The following is a 21,764-nucleotide window of genomic DNA, read 5'->3' on the forward strand; positions in this document are numbered from 1 at the left end:
AGCCAGAGCCAAGAGAGCCTCAGTTAAGAGTGCCTCAGTCAGTGGGGGCTGCAGCGCCGCCTTCCAGATTACCTGCAGAAGGCACCTGTGGGTGGGGCTTACAATCACCGAACAACGGCAAGATGGTCCCCTCTCTGGCCAGAGGCCTCCTGAGGCCAAGGCCCTGAGCAGGTGTGTTCAGAGGCTGAACCATGGACTGGTGCTGTGGGCGCCTAAGGCACGGGGGTGCCCTCAAACCTGAGGGTTAGTTTAGAATCAAGAAGTTGCCAAAGGCCACTGGGAGCCCTTGAAGCCAGTCTGTCGGGCGACGCTGCGGGACTTCTGATACCCTGCGCTCTGAGTTGGGCTGGCTGAGGTGGTACCCATCGCTCCAGTGCAAGCTACTGAACTAGAAGTAATCAATAAGGGCCTAGGAGCTCTGGGAGACACAGGACGGTCACTCTTTGACTTCTGATTACTCAGAGACTAGGACAACGGCAAGCAAGGCAGAGTGGGAGGGAGCTTCTGAGAGTTCCTAATTAAAGCCGGAGGGGAAATGCTCAACTTATTCACAGGCGTTTGCGGATTCCACGACGCAACTCTGCCCTTGTTACTGTTTGTACTCCACATGAAAGCGAGCAGGCTCCAGACCCTGCCCAGTCTTTGAAGGCACACTTCAAAACTCTGATTTATGTTCTACTGTGTGCTGGCATGGGCATTGTATCACAAAGGCTCACACACAGCACCTGTAACCCCAGCATGACTGTAGATGAAATATAAGTGGAAAATAACCATAATGGTTTTGATCTCGTCTTTGGGGCAGTCAGTCATTCCACACGGGAGAAACTGCAGCGAAGTGTGTAATACATGGCGGCAACACTTCTCCGTGAACCCCACATCATGTAACAGCTTGGTCTGTGATGGCTCAGCCCCTGTACCACATGACTAACTAATGACATTAGAACCATGTAATGGTTCAGCCCCCGTGTCACGTGACCACTAAGGGCCTTAAAATCCGAGGCTTCGCAGCCTCTTTGCAGATTGAAAATTTGCTTTCTCTGGAAAGCAAAGTGGGCACTTTTTGGCATGAGCAGACATTGGATCGGATAGAAATTAAGCCTAAATATTTCTATGCACATTTGGGTTCAAGCCACCAACATAATACCCTATGATCCCAGGACACTACTTGTTACCAGACAATGAGCTCCAAAATGACTCCAGGGGGGGAAGGTGGCCATGAGAGCAAGCAAACCTTGTTATCATAATCACCCAAGAGCCCTGTGTGGGTGGCAGGAAGCCAAGACAGCTTCTGCCATGAACACAAAACTTCCATGTCAACGTTTCTGGAAACATTTGAGCCACCGAAACAGTCACCATTCTTATGTCTTTTCTGATGCCTTTTGCTGGGATAGATTTCTGAGTAAAAAGGTGATTCAAAGCAAGGTAAGAGGGCAATGGATCAAATCCTAGGAGGGTCTCTGTGAGTTCAAGGCCACCCAGGGCTATATAGGCATGACTCTGATCCATAAAGATTTCTTGATTTGAAAAGTCATTGGGACACAAGAGTTTTTTTTTTTTTTTTTTTTTTTTAAACCTCTCATGCTGGAGCCTAGCTAAGTAACTTTTTGGCTTATAAATTTCAGCACAGGGCTGGAGAGATGGCTCAGAGGTTAAGAGCACTGACTGCTCTTCCAGAGGTCCTGAGTTCAATTCCCAGCAACCACATGGTGGCTCACAACCATCTATAATGAGATCTGGTGCCCTCTTCTGGCATGCAAGCATACAGGGAAGGAATGTTGTATACATAATAAATAAATCTTTAAAAAAATAAATTTCAGCACAGGTTAAGTTTTAACCTAAATAAAACAAAACAAAAACACGCGATTTCCCAAATCTCCTCAAACGGGATGGTTGATAGCAATGGCTTTACTATTTCCTGTTCCTTTCATTAATGGCATTCCAGTCCGTCACAGCTCATCTCTCTTGGGTGGGACACTTCAAAAATCCAAAATGAAGGTCTGTGCTCAGGGGTCACACTTTATGACAGGTTCAAGGCTGCCCTTCGGTGCCCCAGATTGCCTTGTGAGCCTGTGGCACTTCCAGAGCAAGTGAAGCAGGGGTATGGATAAGCTCACAGACGAAGATACGTGCGATGCAATGCCAGCCCCTTTTCTGGGCTCTGAGATTTCGGAGATGTACGCATCACATGAAATTGTACGTATGGGAACAGGAAGCCACCATGAACTTAGCCTGGCTCGCCTTGGAGTCATCCATTACCTCTGGAAATGGGCTTAATCTAAACGTGAATGGAATATACTGACCTGCCACTGTGGGGCGAAACACAAAAAGCCAGTCACAAAACCGAGGTGATGGCCTTTTATTTTTTTCAGCTATTCCTATTTATTTCAGCTATTCAAAACACAGGGGGGTTCTGCAATGCTGAGGGAGCTGCCCTGATTACCTGACCTATGCATGCCAGTTTCCATTTGACAAAGACGACAGGGGAGCTTTTGTGGTGTCAAAAGAGCAAACAAATCAATTCCAGGCAGTCCTGCCTCCCCTGTACCTCCCCCCATTGGTAGGAAACACAAACAAGACCTTAAAATGACAGATCTGCGTATCAGCCATTTTACTAATGAAACCATTTGTCACTCCGGCCTTCATTGTCACACTGAGAAGAAATTCAACATGCTTTTCTGAACCCATTATCTTTCTGCAGATAAAAGAATGGGCCCCCAAAGACAGGCCTTGAAAGTGTATTCTAAGGCTGGAGTTTTCAGGAACAATGCTCACTTTCAGTCAGATGTCCTAGGGGCTCATGGCCAGGAGGGTTCTGTGTCTACCAGTCCCCCAAGAATGCAATCAGGTGGGTGAGGACCTCTTCAAGAGGCACCTGTTAAGCAGATTAGACAGAGAATTACCAGCTCACAAGCTGAGAAACCAGGGCGGGCACTCAAACACGGGGGACCACTGAAGCACTGTTGAAGAGCACTAGGAACCCCGCACCTCCCTTGTGGAAGGGACACCGCAGTGGCGGTCCATGGTGTCAGTTCTGACATGCTAATCTCATCTATTAGAAGTGCTCTTTCTAGAAGTTTCTTTATCTTGGGGGGGGGGATAGAGAGGCAGCATGGACAGCTAGACCACAAGGCTTCGAGTGCTAGGATTAGTTAAAGCCTGTCAGTAGAGGGAAGAAGGCCCTTTAACACTGTGGCTGGACTGGGGACCAAGGACTCTGGGAGCCGGATAAATGAGGCCTTAGAGATTAATGTTAAACCACACTTCTTAAACTATTGCTGTGAATCTTATGTTAGGAGCTCCACATTCACAGTATAAACTGTCATACCGCTGAATGTCAGAGTAACTTTACTTAAATAATTACTCTAATGCCAGGAAAGCAAGCTGTTTTCTCTCTAGCCCCAGGGTCCCAGGACTGGCAACACGAATCACCTCTGTTTCAGGCCTTGGTCTCAGGGATGACTAAGAAGAGTAGGAAATGCATACCCAGCCGATGTGAACCATACAGCCAGTTCTCCCCTGCTCAGCCTCGGCTTGACCCAGCAGCAAGGAGAGAATGGAAGCGTGCTTAAGGTCAATGCCATTGGGACTGTGTAACAATAGAACGGGAGGCGGGAATGTGGGCGCTACCAAAGTTTGCCAACCTGACGGATTTTGCTTCTGATCTGACTCCATGTGGGTCGGTACAGTTGATATTTTTTAACTTCTCTGGCTATGATAAATGTAGCCATCTACAGCACTGCACTGTGAGAATGTGCAGTAAGATACAAATCCCTGACTTGCGCCCCCCCCCCCAGAAGTTTTGCTACATTTGCTCATTCATCCTTGGGAAAGCCGATTGGCCTTGTTTCCCATGCGACTTATCACTCCCTGAGGTTCTCAGGGCTTTGTGGGGGCCACGGTTCTGATCAGAAGCTCTTTAAGACACGTGGAATGGCTCCTGCATCCAGGCTGCCTGGCCAACAACCACACCACTCCCAGAGAGGCGAATCTTCTAGCGGAGAATGTTCGCCCTCCGTAAGCCAGCTGTCGCTTACAGTAAGGCTCATTAATCTCCTGCCCTCTTCCAAATGCCACTGTGCACACGTTTGCTTTTATGACTGCGGCGGGCTGGAGATTCAGTGAGCTGCAGAGCTGGTTCTGACATGCGCGCTTCCCATCAGCCCATCCTCCAGAACGCCTTACGCAGCGAAATCTCACACGTCTGTCTGTCCCACTCTTAAGAGTCACCACAGAAGGCAAGGGGAGACAAACATCCAAGCTCTGGTGGGTGGCTCCGGCTGAGGGCCTTTACAGTATTTTTCTCCCTGGGGTAACATTTTCCATGAGTGTTTAGAAAACCAGACATGTTGCATCTTTTCTCTTTCCCAAAGTGTTGGGATGCACTCCTGGGAAATGCCCATCACTGGATCTTAGTTGTGGCAGGTCTGTCTACTGACGGGAGCCAATCACGGGCACTACAGAGGACTAACCGACGATACCTCGCTTCAACACAATAAAATGCCTACATTTTAAATCTTTATTCGCAGTCTGTAATGTTCTAGTTTTCTAACTAGATCACTGCTGGAAAACTTATTCCATGACCTCAACTCTCCCCAGGGATTCTGGCACGCTGACGCACTTCCTGATGACTCCGAGGAGAGGCTCCTTTGAAAGTTATTATCTCCAGCCTGAGTCACATTGTTCAGGGAAAACAAAGGTGGGTGGGGTACAGACAACTGTTCAGATTTGTGTCTGAAGAGAAAGTCGTCTCCCCTTAACGGCTCCACAAAGGCATCGCTTTCTCATTGGAATCCGCAGTGAGGCCTAGTGACAGCCCATCTCCCACTTGACCCACACCACTTTGGGCAGAGGGGACAGGCGAGAAGCAGCAGCTGCTAGACACACTGCAAGAGGAATCCGGAATGGCAGTGGCTGGAAGGCTGAGCTGTGCCCGGTGCCAAACCTGCACCCTTACACCAGCAAGCAAGCAGCCAGCCTGGGGACCCAGGGCTTTCTGTAGGTGCAGAGAGTACTTGGAGAGCTACCTCAGGATCTCAAGTCTCCAAATCAAATACAATAGCCACTTTGTTATAGGAATACAAAATAAATCAATAAATAAAAATAATAAGGTTTATGTCACCAATAGTGGGGTTTAGAGGGGGGACTGGTTTTCAGGGTTTGTCTGTAGTATCACCGACACCAAACATTTTTAGCGATGTTCAAACCCCTCTCCTCTTTCCACAAATGCTATTTTTCCAAAGTATTACCATGTATTTCCATTTGGATGCGTGTTGTAAGTGGTCAAAGAAAAATGTGAAATACTTTGTACATGATGGGAATTTGAACAAATACTTCTTTATTTTTCCTTATCAACTATGCTGCCAACACAGTCCTGTTGGCAATGACAACCTGGTTAAACACCAACCAACCAAGTCCTGTAAGGTTGTTCCCTGGCTATGATAAAAATGAGTATTGTCTCTTCTTAGAAGTCTGTCTAATGAGTATCTTCCCTCTGAGACCAATTTTCTGGATCCAAGGGGGCACACACTCAATGGGTTTGACCTTACACTGGTCCTGAGTCAGGGGTTAACTAAACGAATAGATGAACTGACAATGGAGTGGAAAGATGGACAGACAGCTAGAAACATTCTAGCCATCCCAACCTTACCCCCCGACACAGACAGGCGGTTAAGACAGTGGAGGTCTTTTCTGTACCCAGGAACTTCAACACTTGGAATAAGAGGACAAGAGACATGGCCCAACTAGTTTCCTTCTGTGTACAGAAGGCTGAGCTCAGAGCTAGGCACCCACCTGCCTGTTGAGTGGTCCCCCATCTGCAGTCTGCAGCCGTGATCCGTGTTCACTGATCTGTCCTGGAGAGCGTGGGGCGTGCTCTCCCACGGGAAGGCCGCAGCCTCGGTCAGCATCGTCTTGGTCTGTTCCATCTGTCTGGTGAACGCCCTGGACACCGAGCTCAGCAAACCCAGGCACATTCTCTGGATGTTCGCTCTGAAAGCAGAACACAAGATCATAACTTGGCTTACAACCTTTTGTTCTACAGAGTGACTTTTCCCCTGAGACAGAGTCCCATTATGGGAGTAGCCACGACCAACCTCTGTGAGACCAAACCCTTGGTCTCACACAAGCCTCCTTCTCACATTACAGCTCTGTGTGGCCTGTCAGGTAAGCGCTCACCTGCAGGTGATCTGGTCCCCAGACTTCTCCTCCGGGAAGCCCTCACCTGCAGGTGATCTGACCCCCAGACTTCTCCTCGGGTAAGTGCTCACCTGCAGGTGATCTAGTCCCCAGACTTCTCCTCGGGTAAGTGCTCACCTGCAGGTGATCTGACCCCCAGACTTCTCCTCGGGGAAGCCCTCACCTGCAGGTGATCTGGTCCCCAGACTTCTCCTCGGGGAAGCGCTCACCTGCAGGTGATCTGACCCCCAGACTTCTCCTCGGGGAAGCCCTCACCTGCAGGTGATCTGACCCCAGACTTCTCCCCAAGATGCTAGTCTCGCTCACTGCACTTCTTTCACGTATGCAGCAAAGATGCTCAATTTATTAGAAAAGATTAATGCAGTTTTCGTCTTTGTAAGCTATGACCGCTCACGGAGGAGGAGGCATCCCAGTGTATTATCAACAAGAAACCTCAGAACCACATCTAGGTTTTGCTTCACCATGTTGCTCCACAGCATAGACCCTGGTTGAATTAATTTTTAAAGATGTTCTTCAATCTGAGGAGAGAGAATTACCATTCACAGAGTAACTTAAAATGTCACACAGTGTTCACTAGAGTTAAAAACAGACAAAAGGCTTCAGCAGCTCAGGGGCTCCAACTACTCACAATGCAGGAGCAGCTGCGTTCGCAGCTAGTGTGGCTGCACTGGTCGCCCATGCTGTGTGTCACCGTACTTTGACAGAGAACAAGACTGGGGACAGGACACGCATAGTCACAGGGCAGTCTGACTTGTGCTGTAAAGAGTTGGGTCAATGACAAGGACAGTGGCCCACACCTGCAATCTCAGCAGTCTGGAGGCTGAGGTACAAGAACCGCTGTGTTCAAAGCCAGCCTAGGCTCCACAGAAAGATCCTGTTTCAAAAACAAAAACCTAAGGGGTAGGAAGCTCAGGGGCCATAGGCTGCTATTGCACAGAGAGGGATTTGGGTTTAGTTCCTAGCACCCACATGACAGCTCACAATCGTATATAACTCCAGCTCCAGGCAGATCTTACACTCCCTTCTCAGTTCTGCAGGCCCCAGGTACCAGCCACACACGGTGCACAAAACATACAGGCAGGCAAGACACTCATATACCAAACAAAGAAAACTAAATAGAAAGCAACAAACCCTGCTCTCTAAACCTAGGAATTGAGACACATGGGGTCAGCATATACAAATGTCGGAGGTGACAAAGGGACCCATGTGAGGCCCAGAAGGGGGGGGGGTCTTACAAAACAGGAGGGATGGGCGGGACACATTTGTGCACTTTTATAAAACCACTGAGCTCGAATGAGACAGTGAAGACCCCGGGGTGATGACTATATAGCCTTTAAAGATTTATATCCACCCACAGCAAAGGGGATGTGAGCCAAACCATCCCAGAGGGGAACTAAAGACCAAGTACCAAGTACAGCACTCCCTCGTTTTTTCGTGCACGACTTGAGGGGCCACGGTTTCCATGGCTTGGATTGATAGCAAAAGATAAGTAAAAAAACAACGAGAGGCCACACAGTGGGTGAGATAGTGGTGTGGGGGTGTCCAGAATAAAGCAGATGCAAATTAAGTGGGCTGCACGGGCGGGCGGCCCTACCTCCGCGAAAGCCTCTCCTCCCTCCTCCGTCTGCCTCCCTTGGCGCCAATGTTTCAGCAGCCACCTGAGCTTGACATAGAAAAGGAAAATGTTCTGCTTCAAGGACCGGAGCTCCTGCTGCAGCAGATTCTTCTCGTCACTCCAGGTCCGCTTGTGAAGGGTGTTCTGCAAGGCCAGGCTGTGCATCTCCAGTTCTTTCCACCGCAGAGCGTAGAGGTGGTCCTCCTCCATCTTGAACAGAATCGAGAAGCAGCTGTGACGAGAGGCCGAGCCAACGCGCCATCCCAGCCTGACCAGGGTTCTCAAGAGCAGCCTATGTCCAACCTCAGTGGGACACGGGGGACGTGAAACACCAGAGTCCTTAACGAGGTTAGGGTGATTAGTAGCACCCAGATGTGCAAAACCATGAATTTTGTGATTTGGAAGCAGGTGCTATTTCAAAGGAAGGCACTGCAACCATCTTCACGGTCAGCCTCTCTCCACGCTTTTAGATTATCTCCAACCCCCACCAGGAAAATTGCTATTTGGATGTATGGCTTGCGATGGACTCAGATGCCATTTAAGGAGACCCCATCTCCCCTGTATGCCTGTGCTCGGCACACAAGGGCTCATTACTATGGCAGGGAAGAAGCAGAAACCCACCTCTTCCTGAGGTTTCTGGCTCCTCTTGAGCCCTGGCAGAGAACACTGAGACAGCAGAAGGGCCACTATGCGCTGCAGAATTAGAGCAGGTGGCTCAGAGAGAACTCTTCCTGAGCTCGCAGGACCCAACTGCGTACCACCACTGGGCAAACGTGACGACCCGTTTCCAGACTTAGCATGCTCGTTAAAAGTGTTCACCACTCAGGGAAGCAAAAACTTCACTGAAGAATTACCCATCTCCATCTCTGCATTAAGTTCCTTGGCTTTTTCTTTTTTTAAGACAGGGTCTCACTACGGCCCTCAGACTGCCCTCTTGGGTTAAAAGCAAATCTCACGCTTCACCCTAAAACGTAGCTGGAACACTTGAACCACAGACACATGCCACCACACCTGGCTAAGGTTTTTTTTATTTCTTTTCCTTTTTTTAAATGTCCATACGGAGCTCTTCTAAGCAGGAAGCAATTCCTGTGTCAGTACTAAGCAAAAGGTGCAAATAAAATCTTACTGTGCAGATAAAGACGCAGGGATAACCTTTATTGTTGTGGAAGTGATACAGGAAACCGAGGGCTTCTGAATCAGAGCAAACTGAGGGTCAGAATGGTACTCCTACTACTGCCTTCTGACTTAATGCTTAGACCAAAAGCCAAGGAAGTGTGTTGATCCTCATAAGGTACTACATCAATCCTCAAGAACCACAGGATTCCAACTACGGGTGCCGGGTGGAGACAGCCATATGGCCGACGTGCTAAATGAGGGCCGATACCCTTGAGAAGGTCCGATACCCTTGAGAAGGTCCACGAGGCTATGCAGGGACCTCGCATTTGCTCTACACTGGATTTCGAGCTGGAAGAGGAAGCACCCGCTTAACAGTCCTCGGAGTGGCTATGCTGGCTATGCCCAGAAGGACGTGACGGCACAGAGTGGGGGACAGCCTGCTGCACTGGCAAACCCAGCTCTGCAGCTCCTCACTGCTCTGTCCCCGACCAGCCACCTCAGTGGCTGCGAAGACAACAGTAACTACTCCCCTGCTGCTGCGGAAAGGTTGAGGTTCAGGGAGCTGGGCCTCTGAGGCGCTCAACTGACTCCTGGCAGCACCTGTCCAGACCCTAGGGGACCTGAGGACCTCCCTCTATACTCTCCCACCTGCTTTCTTTTGTGTGTTCACTGGGGGCCTGAAGAGCTCAGAGCCTGGCCTTTTGCCCTCTGCCTTTCCCCTTTCCAACACCTAAAAGAGAACGCCTCCTCCTTTAAAGGCTTTCCAACCTACTCCTTTATCATAAGCCCAAATGCTGCGCACACAATGCGACTCCGCTTCTGTGTCGCCAGCTTCTCCAGTGATAACCTTACTTCTCAAAGCATTTTTGAGGCCATGAAAACGGCTGCATGTGAGTTCATATGTGTGCATGGGGGGTGGGGAGTAGATGTCTCTCTTATGTAACCCTTTCTCTTTGGTAATGATATGCGAAACTTTGCTTCTACAGGAACCGTTCCGAAAGGAGTGTGCAACTGGGGAAGACACAGGAGGAGACACCGAAGAGTCTTGCATCCAACTCTGCACGTTCTAAGCTGCAGGGTAGAGCAGACGCTCCCTTAATCAGCCCATGACCCGTTTAGAGCCTTTCGGCCCGGTGGCCATGGAGGTATATGCCTACAGCACACATTCCCAGCCAAAACAAACCTTGGATGTACCGAATGACTCATTTTGCACAGCATATGTGTTTTGGAGCATCAAGGTGCATTACTCGATGCCAACGGCTCTGCTCTGCTTCCTTTCGAAGCTACAGCTCTCTTCTAAGAATGAGCACAGGGAATAACGACCATGGCAATTCTGCGTCTAGATACAATTCACAACTAAATTAGATGCAAGGGCAGTGTCCTTGGAGGCCCAGGGCAGGAGCACCCGGGTCTGGGAAGCCCCTAGTGGATAAAAGGGATAATTAGTCTGTAATACATAATTTTAAAAATAACTACAAGCTAATCAGGTCATAGCTCAATTAGTGGCTGTTTTCTGAAGGCAACACTAGGGTGAGTCGGTGTTTCTATTGGACGGTGACAGACACATGGACTGGTCACATTTAAAGCCCTTGTTTCATGTTAGTTTACTGGTGGGCATCACTGCCCACCTGAAGATTTTCCTGAAACCATATTTCTCCCTATCCAAGGTTTTGCTTTCCGTGGTTTGTCATCTGTGGGCTAACTGCAGTCCAAAAATGTTAAATAGGAAATTCCCCCAAAGAGTTGACTCATCCATCTTAAATGTTTACTGCGAGATATTGTTAGAATGGTTTAGTTATCATTGTTCATCCGTACGGTGCATGATCTACAAGTTAACGATACAGGAACAAACAGCCGGTGAGAGCTTTGGTACTCTCTTTGGCTTCAGGCATCTCTGGAATGTTCTAGCATGGCTTCTCCGTGGCTTAGGGGAGTCAACATCACTGAAGCGAGTGCTGCAGAGTAGCTAGGTCGACGGTTTGCCCTGGTGCATCTAAGAGGGAGCGTCTCCACCGAACGACCTGTCTATACGCCTGTGGGTCTTGGCACCTGCATGCAGCAGACAGGCAGCGCTATTTTAGGATGCATCGTGGCATTGCTCCTGAGGCACTCAGAGCAGATGTGCCGGGATCCTCATGAAATATTTACCTTACGGATCTTGTTTGTGTATGTCTCTGTCTCCTCTTGATGCAGTCTGGCCGCCTGGGCGAGCTGACCCTGTAGCTCTTCTACCGACACACTCTGCTCGGGTAAAACGGGGGAGCCCCTGAGCTGATTGGCAGGATAAAGGAAGGGTTTAGTGGAAGAGAGAACTCTGCCTCAGGTGGTGACGCAGGACACACATCTGGACGAGGTGACACACACAGGGAACACAGCACAGCGGCTGCAGCAGTGGAGTGACCACCAACCTGCCCAGGGGTTCTCACAGGGGAGCCCTGCTGCTCTGGGCCCAGTGGCTATCTGAACTTCCCTGTATCTTTTTTTTTTTTTTTTTTACATAGAAGATGAGACAACCATAAATTAGCTGTGGCAAATAGCCAGGGTGTACAAGAAGGCTCTCTGCTACCCACAGGGGCTTCTAGGTGGCTCATAACATTCAAGTAGGACTTGGCGGTGACATCTCAGTCCAACATGGGCACCATCACACAATCAGCCTCCAGGATTCACATCCCTGAGCCAATGGGGTCTTTCTAAGGGGTCCAACTAATCTGGCCATAGGCTTGCATATTGGGGATTTTTCCAAGGGTGCCTTTAATCCCACAGCATGGCCCTGGTCACTCAAGAGTGGTTGTGGCTGGCTCCTTCTAAGATAGACGCCTGCTCCTCAGTCTCTCTGTCACACCGTGTCCAGGAAACACATGGATCTATTAATACTTACTGCACTGCAATCTAAGGAGAGGTCAAGGGATCTATACTATTATTCTTATTGATAAAGCTTACATGTTGTAATCAAATGGCCATGAAAGGGACTAGTGAGGATTTTTGAAAGAACGGTATATTAAAACCTCAGGTACCACTGAAATTTAAGCAAAATGTTTACCCAATTAGTTTGTGCTAATTAAAGGTAGATAATTTAAAAAATGAAAACAAGACAGGGTTGCTATGTAGTTCAGGCTGTCCTTGAACTCTGTATATATTCCAGGCTAGTCTTGAAGTCACAGAGATCCTCCTTCTTCTGCCTCTCAAAGGAGTATGTCACTACACCTGGCTGGGTAGGTGGTTTTAAAAGCTTGGACCTACAGTGGACTGTTGTAATTAAGACAAGTTATCTCTCTAGCTCCTTTTGTCTGCCCTTAACTAATTTCTACTTCTCACTGAGAAAACTGTTCTAGATGTTGGTGTTACTCGGCTTGTCATTGGGTGAAGACCACACGCTGAGGACAGAAAATATAGACCTCAAAAGGCAATGCCAAGGCAGAGAAAGCTAGACACTGGGGGTTTGACAACTTTGCAGTAAACTTTAGAGTTCCAGAAGATTTAAACTCACTGGGCATGGTAGTGCATGCCTTTAATCCCAACACTTGGGAGGCAGAGGCAGTTTGAAGCCATTCTTTCTGGCTTACATTGTGAGTTCTTGCACAGCCAGGGTTCCATAGTGAAACCCTGTCTCCAACTTTAAGAAACTCAAGAATGGGGATCATGAAAAGTTACTCTGGTCTACGAGTTGTTGGACACTGCTGTGGGGTTCTCTTTGGATTTATCATGATGACTAACTTCAAAGCTAATGGCTTAATTTCTTTTAAACTATGTGCCGACTTGTGTAACAACAACTTATTCTTCCCTTATGCCTGCCTGGAGCAGCGCTCAACACCCTGTTTATTGTCCATCTGATAATCCTGTTTGTTATCTGAAGATATCGGCTGAATCCTGGTGTTCGCTTACTCCTACTCTTTCACTTCCTCGTATTCTATTTCATTTTGAAGTTTGGTATCTTTATGAATAAAACCCTTTGTCTGTTTCCTACAGGTATGTGATGCATTTTGCTCATATTTGTCACCTGCTCTCCTCTATTCCCTCCCACCTTCTCTTCTTCCCACACTTCCCACGTTCATGTCATTTTTGCTCTCATATAATCCCCGCAGTTTAGTTCGGATTGTCTGCACGGACGTGGCTGCGGGTTTATCTGCCTGCTCTAGCTGGTGGACATTTTTCTAACTGTGTGCTTGAAGTTCTGCACTGTGAGCTCATCCTCAGTGGGTATTTATTTAGTGATCGTGCATATGACTTGGGTGGCAGTGTGGGTGTGATCACAAGTTGACTTGTGCTTGCCAAAGACATCATTTTAGACATAATCCTTGGTGACTAAATTCAAATCTTGGTCCCGGGGAAGGTCAGCCATAGTTCCTTTTCCTCTCAGTCCCACACCTGTGCTGGTGGACAGGTTCCTGTTGTCTCACTTCTGCCTGCAGGCAACTGTTTTTCCTGCTCACCATTGTCATTCTCTGCCAATGGTTTGGACCAACACTGTGTCCCCTGTTCCCTTGGAACTACTGAAGGCAAAGGTCACCACCCCTGGCAACTACTATCCAAAGTCACATATCTAAAGGCCGGATACTGCTCTCTGCCCAATCGGAGTGAGTTCCGGCTCTAGAAGATGCCTGAGAACTCATTATTGAAATATATAATGTGTGTGTGTGTGTGTGTGTGTGTGTGAAAATAAAATGTATTTTTGTATATATGCCTGTGTGAATTTATGTGCACCTGTATATGAAGATGCTGCACGTCAGAAGAGGGTGCCAGAGCCTCTGGAAGCGGCATTATACTTGCCTGAGAGCTGCTCGGTGTGGGTGCTGGGAACCAAACTCTGGCTCTCTGGAAGAGGAGCAAGTGCTCTGAACTGCTGAGGCATCTCTCCAGCCCTGGTGTGCTTCACATTTTCTGCAGTGGATTCAGGTATTTACTATTCTGGGCACTACCCACAGCACTGGGGTCACAACAGGGAAGATTCTGCAGCTCAGATATTTTCTACAGGGTTGTTTCGGGGGGCCTGGGTGCTTCCTGCCAACTTTACTTTCTAGTTACCCATTATGGATATGAAATGTGAACACTCTAAATTTCAGAGTCTTAGATAGCAGAGAAAGCACTGCATTGCTAAGACACAATCAGACATTCTCATCAAGTTCACTGTTATGAAAAGCATATAATATACCTTGGGAACAGCACCCAGACTAAATACAAAATTCACTTACACTTTATATGCACCTTATACACAGTCTTAACACAATTTTATACATTTTTAATAATTCTGTGTGTGATACTGCATGGTATGGAGTTTTCTATTTATGGAGTTATGTGGATACTCAAAAGTTTTAGGTGCTGGGACATTTTGTTGTTCAGTTCAGATATGCTCAGTCTTATATACTTTAGTTTTAATCTTAATAAACATTTAAAATAATTATAAAGAGATAAGCCTCATTCTTCAGCAACACCTGATTGGCAGCACGCCTTTCTGTTTGAGCCACACTTGTGCAAGGTCACAGAAAGAGCCCTTGAGGTCATCTGAAGGTATTCACCTGAGGCAACAATTTCTTACAGAGGACCAGGACCGGCCGTGTAGACCACACCCACTTAGACTCCTGCTCTTTCAAGTATCCTTTCGCTTGTGAAGTACTACATAGAACACTTGTGGTCACTCCAGTGTTACAAAGAACGAAATACAAACATACCGTGTTGGAAATTCCTTCCAGAGTGGTACTACTGCCACACAACTGCAAACAATCACATACATTGAGGGAACACTGGCACGCAACACAAATTTCCTGTAGCAAAATACATACTTTATCACCAAGTCCCCAAGGTTTGAATTTAAAAACCGTCCTTTGCTCATTTACCTATTTTGAGCATAACCACAAATGATGTCACCCTGATTTTTTCCTATTAAGTCAGTCTATTTAAACACTAGGCGTACCTGTTCTGAGGCTGCCAAGACACTAACTTTGGCATCAAACCTCCCTCCCGTCAGCGTTCCGACACCCACCATCCAGGCCCCTCCCGCTCGTCCGCACTGCTAACTTTCTGACCAGGTCCAGATAAAGCAGCTTATAAATTAGCCCCAGGCTTAAGAAGATGGCAACACTATCACAATAAGCAAAGAGAGAATGCTTTGTCCCTGTGGCCCTCCACCACCCAGGAACCGCTAATACGGTAGAACCCTGCAACTACTCTAGGACCATGACTTCACTTCTGGTGAATTCCATTTTGTCCTGGCCACTTTTCCCACCATCCCTTTCAAACTCGGCAGATGAGGTCCACACATGCACAAATACTTGGCACAAACCCCACCACGCAGTTTTCCCGGGACTGGTATTTCACAGCTGAGGCATGAAGGACCACAGATGCTGTGTGCTTCAGTGATTAAAGGATAAAGAGGAGGAGCGAGCGAGACCTGACCCAGAAACTCAATCCTCTGGCTCAGGCTTGGTTTCATTTATGTATGAAACCCGACCGGTGCCCGTGCTTGGCCACTTCTCACTCAGCACTATTTTTAAGGTGCCCTGCACATTCCACAAGAAATGTCCTATACGATGCGTGCTCTTAACGAGTGAATCTCTTGGCACGCTTAATGGGAAACACGGGAGGAGCCCAGGGCCCACAGGGAGCCTCCTGTCAGTGCATTCTGGGGGGGAACAGGCAACAGGAATGTTGATCTTTCTAAGTCTGGTTGTCCATAAGTTCTCCTGGCTGCTAATTTCTGTGCATCTGCATCGGGGAGTTAGCAGGTGAGATGGGTTGAGATGGGTTCTGACTTCTACCTTAGAGCACGCTGGCTGGCTCGGGCACATCTTTCCTGTCCTATCTATATTACACCTGTTCGCTATCTACTTAGAGTGACTTTCCTTTTCCTCCTTGCTGTTAGCAATGCTGCCACGAGCGTCATTAGTAGTGACCATAGCTTAAACCCGGGCAAAAACAAAAACAAAAATAACCCAAACAACAACAAAACAATCTCCCAGAGTAGCGACCTTTGTCCTCCAACCTAGACAACGGAACTCTGAAGTCCAAAAACCACAGAAGGTGCCTCAAAAAATGGAGCTGGAGAAGTCTAGCCTTTAAAAAACACTTCCATTTAAATTTTGAAAGATGTTCTCTTAACGCCAGGGTTCTTGCCCATCGGCGTCCCCACCCCCCTCTTACCTTTAAGACTCAAGAACAGAGAGCTCAAGTTTTACACACGGGTACAAGTTGGCTCGAGTACAGACTCTGTGGTTATTTAAAGGGCAGTGCAAGAGGGGGCAGAGACAACTGCCATGAGGACACACCCCAGCTGCCTGCCAGGCCTCACTCCCAACCAGTGTCTACACTGGGACCAGAGTATGGCTCAATGGTAGAGGAACTGGTTAGCATGCACAAGGCCCTGGGTTCAACCCCAGCATGACAAAAAAAAGTGCTCGTGTTTGCTTTACCCCCCCCCCCCCACACACACACACTCTCTGCCCCCGCGGACTCTCCCCACAAGTGTTATCGTGATCCTGCTTGCTTCTGCTAAGTTAGCACCAGTATATGCTCAGCTCTCCAACAGGAAGGCCTTTTCCTGTCACACCCCAGGGAGTCCACATTTAATTCCCTCAGGGCCTAAACCTAGGTACTACCTGCACAGGTGACCTGGCATCTGAAGTTATTAGCAAGGGGCAGTGGGACTGCACAGGATGCTTAACACTCTCTGATTTCTATGCTTTTGAGGTGATGCACATGCCTTCATGTGCCCAGCCAAAGGGTAATGATGTGATGCATTCTTTCACATGTATGTGTGTGTGCATGCATGGGTATATGTGTATGTGTGTATGTGTGTGTGAGAGAGAGAAATAGAGTGTATACACACAACAAGGGTAAAGATGTGATCCATTCTCTCACATGGGGTGTGTGTGTGTGTGTGTGTGTGTGTGTGTGTGTGTGTGTGTGTGTGTGTGTGTTGGGGCAAACAGATCCCCAAACCAAAGATGTTTGGTCTTTTCCGGCTGTGACCACCTCTGGTGGTGGCATAAGCAGCCCCTACCTCATTACACTGTTCCGCTTTGCCCAGCTATGGGCTCCTTTTCCACCCTACCCAGCCAAACTTTTCCACAAGTGAGCTTGCTTGCTTTCAGCTGTTACCACTGAACTTTTCCTTCAGCCCTGACACGTGGGAGCTGCTCCCAGGCCTCAGAGCTGATTGGTAAAGGCTTCACAGAGATGAAGGCATACAGAATCTTCAACGCCTCAGAAGTTCTGGTCCTTTTCCAGTGGGGAACCGGTTGCTCTAGACTTCCAACCTCACTCTGACGCCCTCCCCAGCCCTTTCTGTACTGGGAGTTACTGGTGACTCAGAAGCCCCCTTCTGTATAAGAGTGTACATAGTCCACTTTTCAACAGGATGAGAACTGTACAGGTAGCTTTGACACTGCACACTGGGTTACCATGGCAACAGAGAAGCCTGAGGAAGCTGCAGGTAGAAAGAAGACATTTCTGATCCTGCCCACAGGCTGGAAGAATGTTTCCAGCCACCATGAGGGCAGCTCACACCACACAAGCAATGAAGTACTGAAGAGAGAAGCCTGAGGAGCTTCCTCCGAACCAGGAAGAACCTGCCTGGTTTCCATCCCTGCTTTCTCTGCTGTGGGACAGGAAGCCACCAAATGTTCACCTGTCACTGCGGTATATGTCTTATAACACCTCCAGGCACCCACGGGTCTATTGGTGTGTGGGGGGGTGCGGGGGTCATGCTGCAGTTAGCCTTCACTCCAGCTGACAGGAGAGTTGCAAGTCTGTGGTGATATTTTGTTTATGCAATAACAAAGCTTGCCTTAAGATCAGAGGGCAGAGCAAAGCCACAAGTTAGCCATAGAGCCCAGGCAATGGTGGCACACAACTTTAAGCCCAGCAGTCAAGTTCAAGGCCACCTTGGGCTACACAAGATCGAATCTTAAAGAGAAAGAGGAATATAAGGCGGGAAGAGCCAGGAGCTCAGGCAGTCTAAGGATTCAGAGATAGATGCAGTCTGAGGATTCACATGCTCTGAGCATGGGTAGAGGTTAAGAACTCTAGTGGCTGGCCACTCTGCTTCTCTGGTCCCTCAGCTTTTCACCCCTATGGCTGACTCCGAGTTTTTATTATTCAGACCAATTAGAACTCGTGTTACACAAGTTAGCCACACGCAACTACATACACTCCCTAGTTACTCAATACAAACATGCTGATTCAAGAAGGTGCTACTGGGTTCCACATCCTCCTGTAACATTACCTCAGAGCATTGCCATGGGTAGGAAATTTCACATTGAGACACCCAGTGAGAAGGGGGAGGGAGACCGAAGGCAAGGAGACTCAGTGAACACAGCAGCTCACTTACCTCTAGGCTGAGACAGCTCTGCCCTCCCAGCCCAAGGCTCCCGGGATCCCCATCAGCACGCCGGTGCAGTTCCCGAGTGGCTCGGAGGCGCAGGCCCTCTCTTTCGTCCCCTGGATCCTGACTGAGCTGCCACTCCAGCTGGTCTCTCAATTTGGACTGTTAAGTGCACGAAGGGGGTGAGATTTATTTTGTTTTGTTTTGAATTTTTAAAAAAGGAACGAAAGACAAAGGGGACGGTAAGGAGTGGTGGGTAAAAACAAAAGTCGGCAGACGATGGGGGAAAAAAAAAAAAAACTACCAGACAGAGTAAAGCATGAATGAACACGATCAACTTAAAACACTTGAAACAAACGGAGCATGAGCAAAAGTATGCGCTAACACGGAAAGCGGGGTGAAGGGGGAGGTTCCGAGACGCATGCGATGGGGACACAAGCACACTACCCATGAAGGACATAGGGAAGAGGCTCTGCCTTCCTTACTTGCTGAGCAGCCACAGTCCAGGGTGGCGGCTGGGCCATGCACCCAAGGCGAAGCCTGGGAAAGTGGTCCTTGCAGGGCTGCTCCCCTTGGCTCTCACCCTGGGCGGCGAGGGAAGGTGGCAGGAGCGAGTGGCAGCGGGGTTTTCCATCAAAACCAGCCTTTTCAGAACCGGTTCCTCTCCCCCCCCATCCTGGGTTATCTTCCAGAGGGAGTAGGTGGGGCTGGGATGTCTGAGACTTCTCAGAACTGCACTTGTCCCTCTGGCAATAAACCCAGAGGGGGCCGGGCGCTTGTTACTGAGTCTAAGTGTCCTGACTGTGACCCGAGTTGTGTTTTGTCTTAAACTCCTCATAGCTTCTTCGTCAGGGTGGCTGGTTAGGTTGAGACCCCAAGGAGGGAACAACGGAAGGCTGCATCGGTCCCTAGCGCCTCCACTGGGCTTAGCCTGGTCACAGAAGGCCCTCTAAACCAGGAAGAGCAGTGCAATTAAAAGTGAACACGGGAAGGAACGAGGAAACAAAAAAGAACTTACAAAACGAAATTAAAAGAAAGAAAAAAAAAATGAAACCAACCAAGAGAGGTTTGTTTGACGCCGAGGTTTTAGTACAATGCAGGTCTGAAATCAAAACCAAGCAGCCGTGAGCAGTGCGAGCACCAGAGCAGCAATGCCAGCGAGAAGGAGGAAGAACGAGACCGAGCAGGGAGGCGAAGTCGCAAGCCCCCTTACCTGCAAGTCTGGGCCCAACTCCTTCCCCAGGGTCCCGATGGGGGAGTCCCGGGACACAGAAGTCACAGTGGAGAGGAAGCTGGATGACTCTGTGAGGTGGGATAAGGGCGACAGACTGTCCACCATCCGGGTCATCTGCTCCAGGAAGGCTTGCAGCTCCTTCCTGAAAGCCTTCATCTTCACGTTGATGGTCTCCAGCAAGTGGGGCTCGTTCTGGCCGCCCTCACCTTCACCCTGGACCCCAGGCGAGGCCAATCCCCTGCCCCGCACGCCTGAATCATGGATGAAACCATCTGTGTCGGCGATGAGACGCTCCACTGTCCGCTCAAGCCGCTGGGCTTCCTGCTTTATGGTCACCAGGCACTCGGTGTCTTCCCGGACCCTTAAGAGTTCTGCTGGGCACGGCTCGCTCACCTCGGAAGGCTTCCCACTCCCAAACCCTGAGGTCTTCTCGCATACGTCCTCTGAGTCACTCTCGCCACCAACAGGGCCTTCTCGCTTTGGCTGCGGCAAGCGGCACTCCTCCCCGTCACTCTCCTTCTTGCCTGCATCGCTATCGGCGTCACTGTCTCGAGGACTCGGTGCATGCAGCCCCAGGTGCGCAGCAAGGTCGCACCGCTGGACGTTGGACAGCAGCAGCCGGTTCTCAAACTGCAGCTTCAACACCTTCCCGCTCAGCTCATCGATCTGCAGCCTGGCTGACTTCAGCTCCTCCTGCAGGGGACCGCTCGACCCGGGACCCTTAGATACCCCGTCCCCCAGCCACCCTGACGACTCTTGGTGAGGCTCAAACTTGAACTTGCTCAGCTCGCGGGTCAGCTGCCGATTGTGGTCCTCGATCTCGGATATGGACCTCCTCAGCAGCTCGGCTTCTTCCTCCACAAACTGCAGGTGCCGGCGGAGCTCCGTGGAGGACTCCAACGAGTCCCCGAAGGGTGAGGTAGGAATGCTTGGCACGTGGTCCCTGCCTGTCCCCTCCCGCTCGTGCTGAACCCGCATGTCCTCCATCTCTGCCTTGAGGCCACGGTTTTCCACCTCCAGTTCCACGATCTTCCGACCCAAGATGTTGGCTTCCTCCTCCACCAGCTTCAGCCGCAGCTTCAGCTCTGCCTCCCGGGTGCTGGGGGGCCCACCCGCCTCCCCTGTGGGGAGGGGGCTGTCCACATCACCGTAGAGGGACTTGTACTTCTGCAGTTCCTGCTCCAACTCGTCCTTTTCCCGGCCTAGCTTGGCCATCTTCTTGCGCATCAGGGAGGCTTCCTCTTTGGCAAACTGAAGCTGGCATTTCAGATCCGCGCTGTCATCCTGCCAGGCAAGAACAGCCCGAGGAAGGGTTATCTGAAAGTATCGAACACGTGTCTTAAGATCCCTCACACCTCAACCCCAACACACACACACACACACACACACACACACACACACAGAGGCACGCATGCATGCATGCATGCATGCACACAGGCAAGCACGCGCGACACATTCACAAATGTCATTCTTTCTGTTGGTGCTGTTGGCTTCTGGAGAGACAGGAGCCGTGATAAAGCAGCAGTGAGCCCAGAACCTTTGCAGATCGGGCCCTGGGAAAACCCATGATTCACTGTTTTGTCAAGAAAGTGAACTGGATGCTGGAGAGATGGCTCAGTGGTTAAGAGCATTAACTGCTCTTCCAGAGGTCCTGAGTTCAATTCCCAGCAACCACATGGTGGCTCACAACCATCTGTAATAAGATCTGGTGCAACTTCTGTCTGCAGGGACACATGTAGGCAGACCATTGTATACATAATAAATAAATAAATCTTGAAAAAATTCTATTAAAAAAGAAAAAAGAAGAAGGAGAAGAAGGGCTTTAAAAAAGAAAAAAGAAAAAAAAATAAAAAGAAAACTGAACTGATAGTTTTGGGGGAAATTGTGAACATAAAATCCACACAAGTTATATGTGAAGCAGCAGAAAGTTAAATGAAGTCCAACATGTGTAAGGAACATGGTGGCCCTGGTAACTTTGTAGAGCCACCATCAGGACCCAGAAAAAAAAATCACCAAAATCCCTCATCCAAGCTGGTGGCAGAGCGAGTGGGACTTCGGGACTATATACATCTACCCTTTGGCCACTATAAACCTCTCATGTGTCTGACTGTCTAGAAGCTTCCACCAGGACAGGGAGGTTGGACAAGTGTTAAGCTGGAGCGGAGCTTCTCCACGGACTAACCGAGGTGCATGAACTGGGGTAAGTCATCTCCCCCTTGCATGTCTCCTTCCTCAAGTCCCCCAGAGTGACACGAGGTCAGAACAGGGAGACAGCGGGCATCACAGAG

At 49.2% G+C, this 21,764-nt stretch overlaps 1 protein-coding gene across 3 annotated transcripts in view; it reads right to left on the bottom strand.

Moving 5' to 3' along the window:
• Positions 1–21,764, bottom strand: part of Mtcl1 (microtubule crosslinking factor 1) — a 116,955-nt gene that overhangs the window by 23,010 nt on the left and 72,181 nt on the right. For 2 of the 3 annotated variants that reach the window (XM_038315421.1, XM_038315423.1), the window contains exons 5-8: positions 19,456–20,760; positions 18,249–18,404; positions 7,790–8,020; positions 5,791–5,988 (exon numbers count right to left, since the gene is read on the bottom strand). In XM_038315421.1, the coding sequence (XP_038171349.1) occupies positions 5,791–5,988; positions 7,790–8,020; positions 18,249–18,404; positions 19,456–20,760 (1,890 nt within the window). Of the gene's footprint in view, positions 1–5,790; positions 5,989–7,789; positions 8,021–11,074; positions 11,198–18,248; positions 18,405–19,455; positions 20,761–21,764 lie in introns of all 3 variants that reach the window. The other variant, XM_038315422.1, reaches the window with a different exon arrangement.

This window comes from Arvicola amphibius, chromosome 18 (assembly GCF_903992535.2).
Source record: "Arvicola amphibius chromosome 18, mArvAmp1.2, whole genome shotgun sequence".
Classification (NCBI taxonomy): domain Eukaryota; kingdom Metazoa; phylum Chordata; class Mammalia; order Rodentia; family Cricetidae; genus Arvicola; species Arvicola amphibius.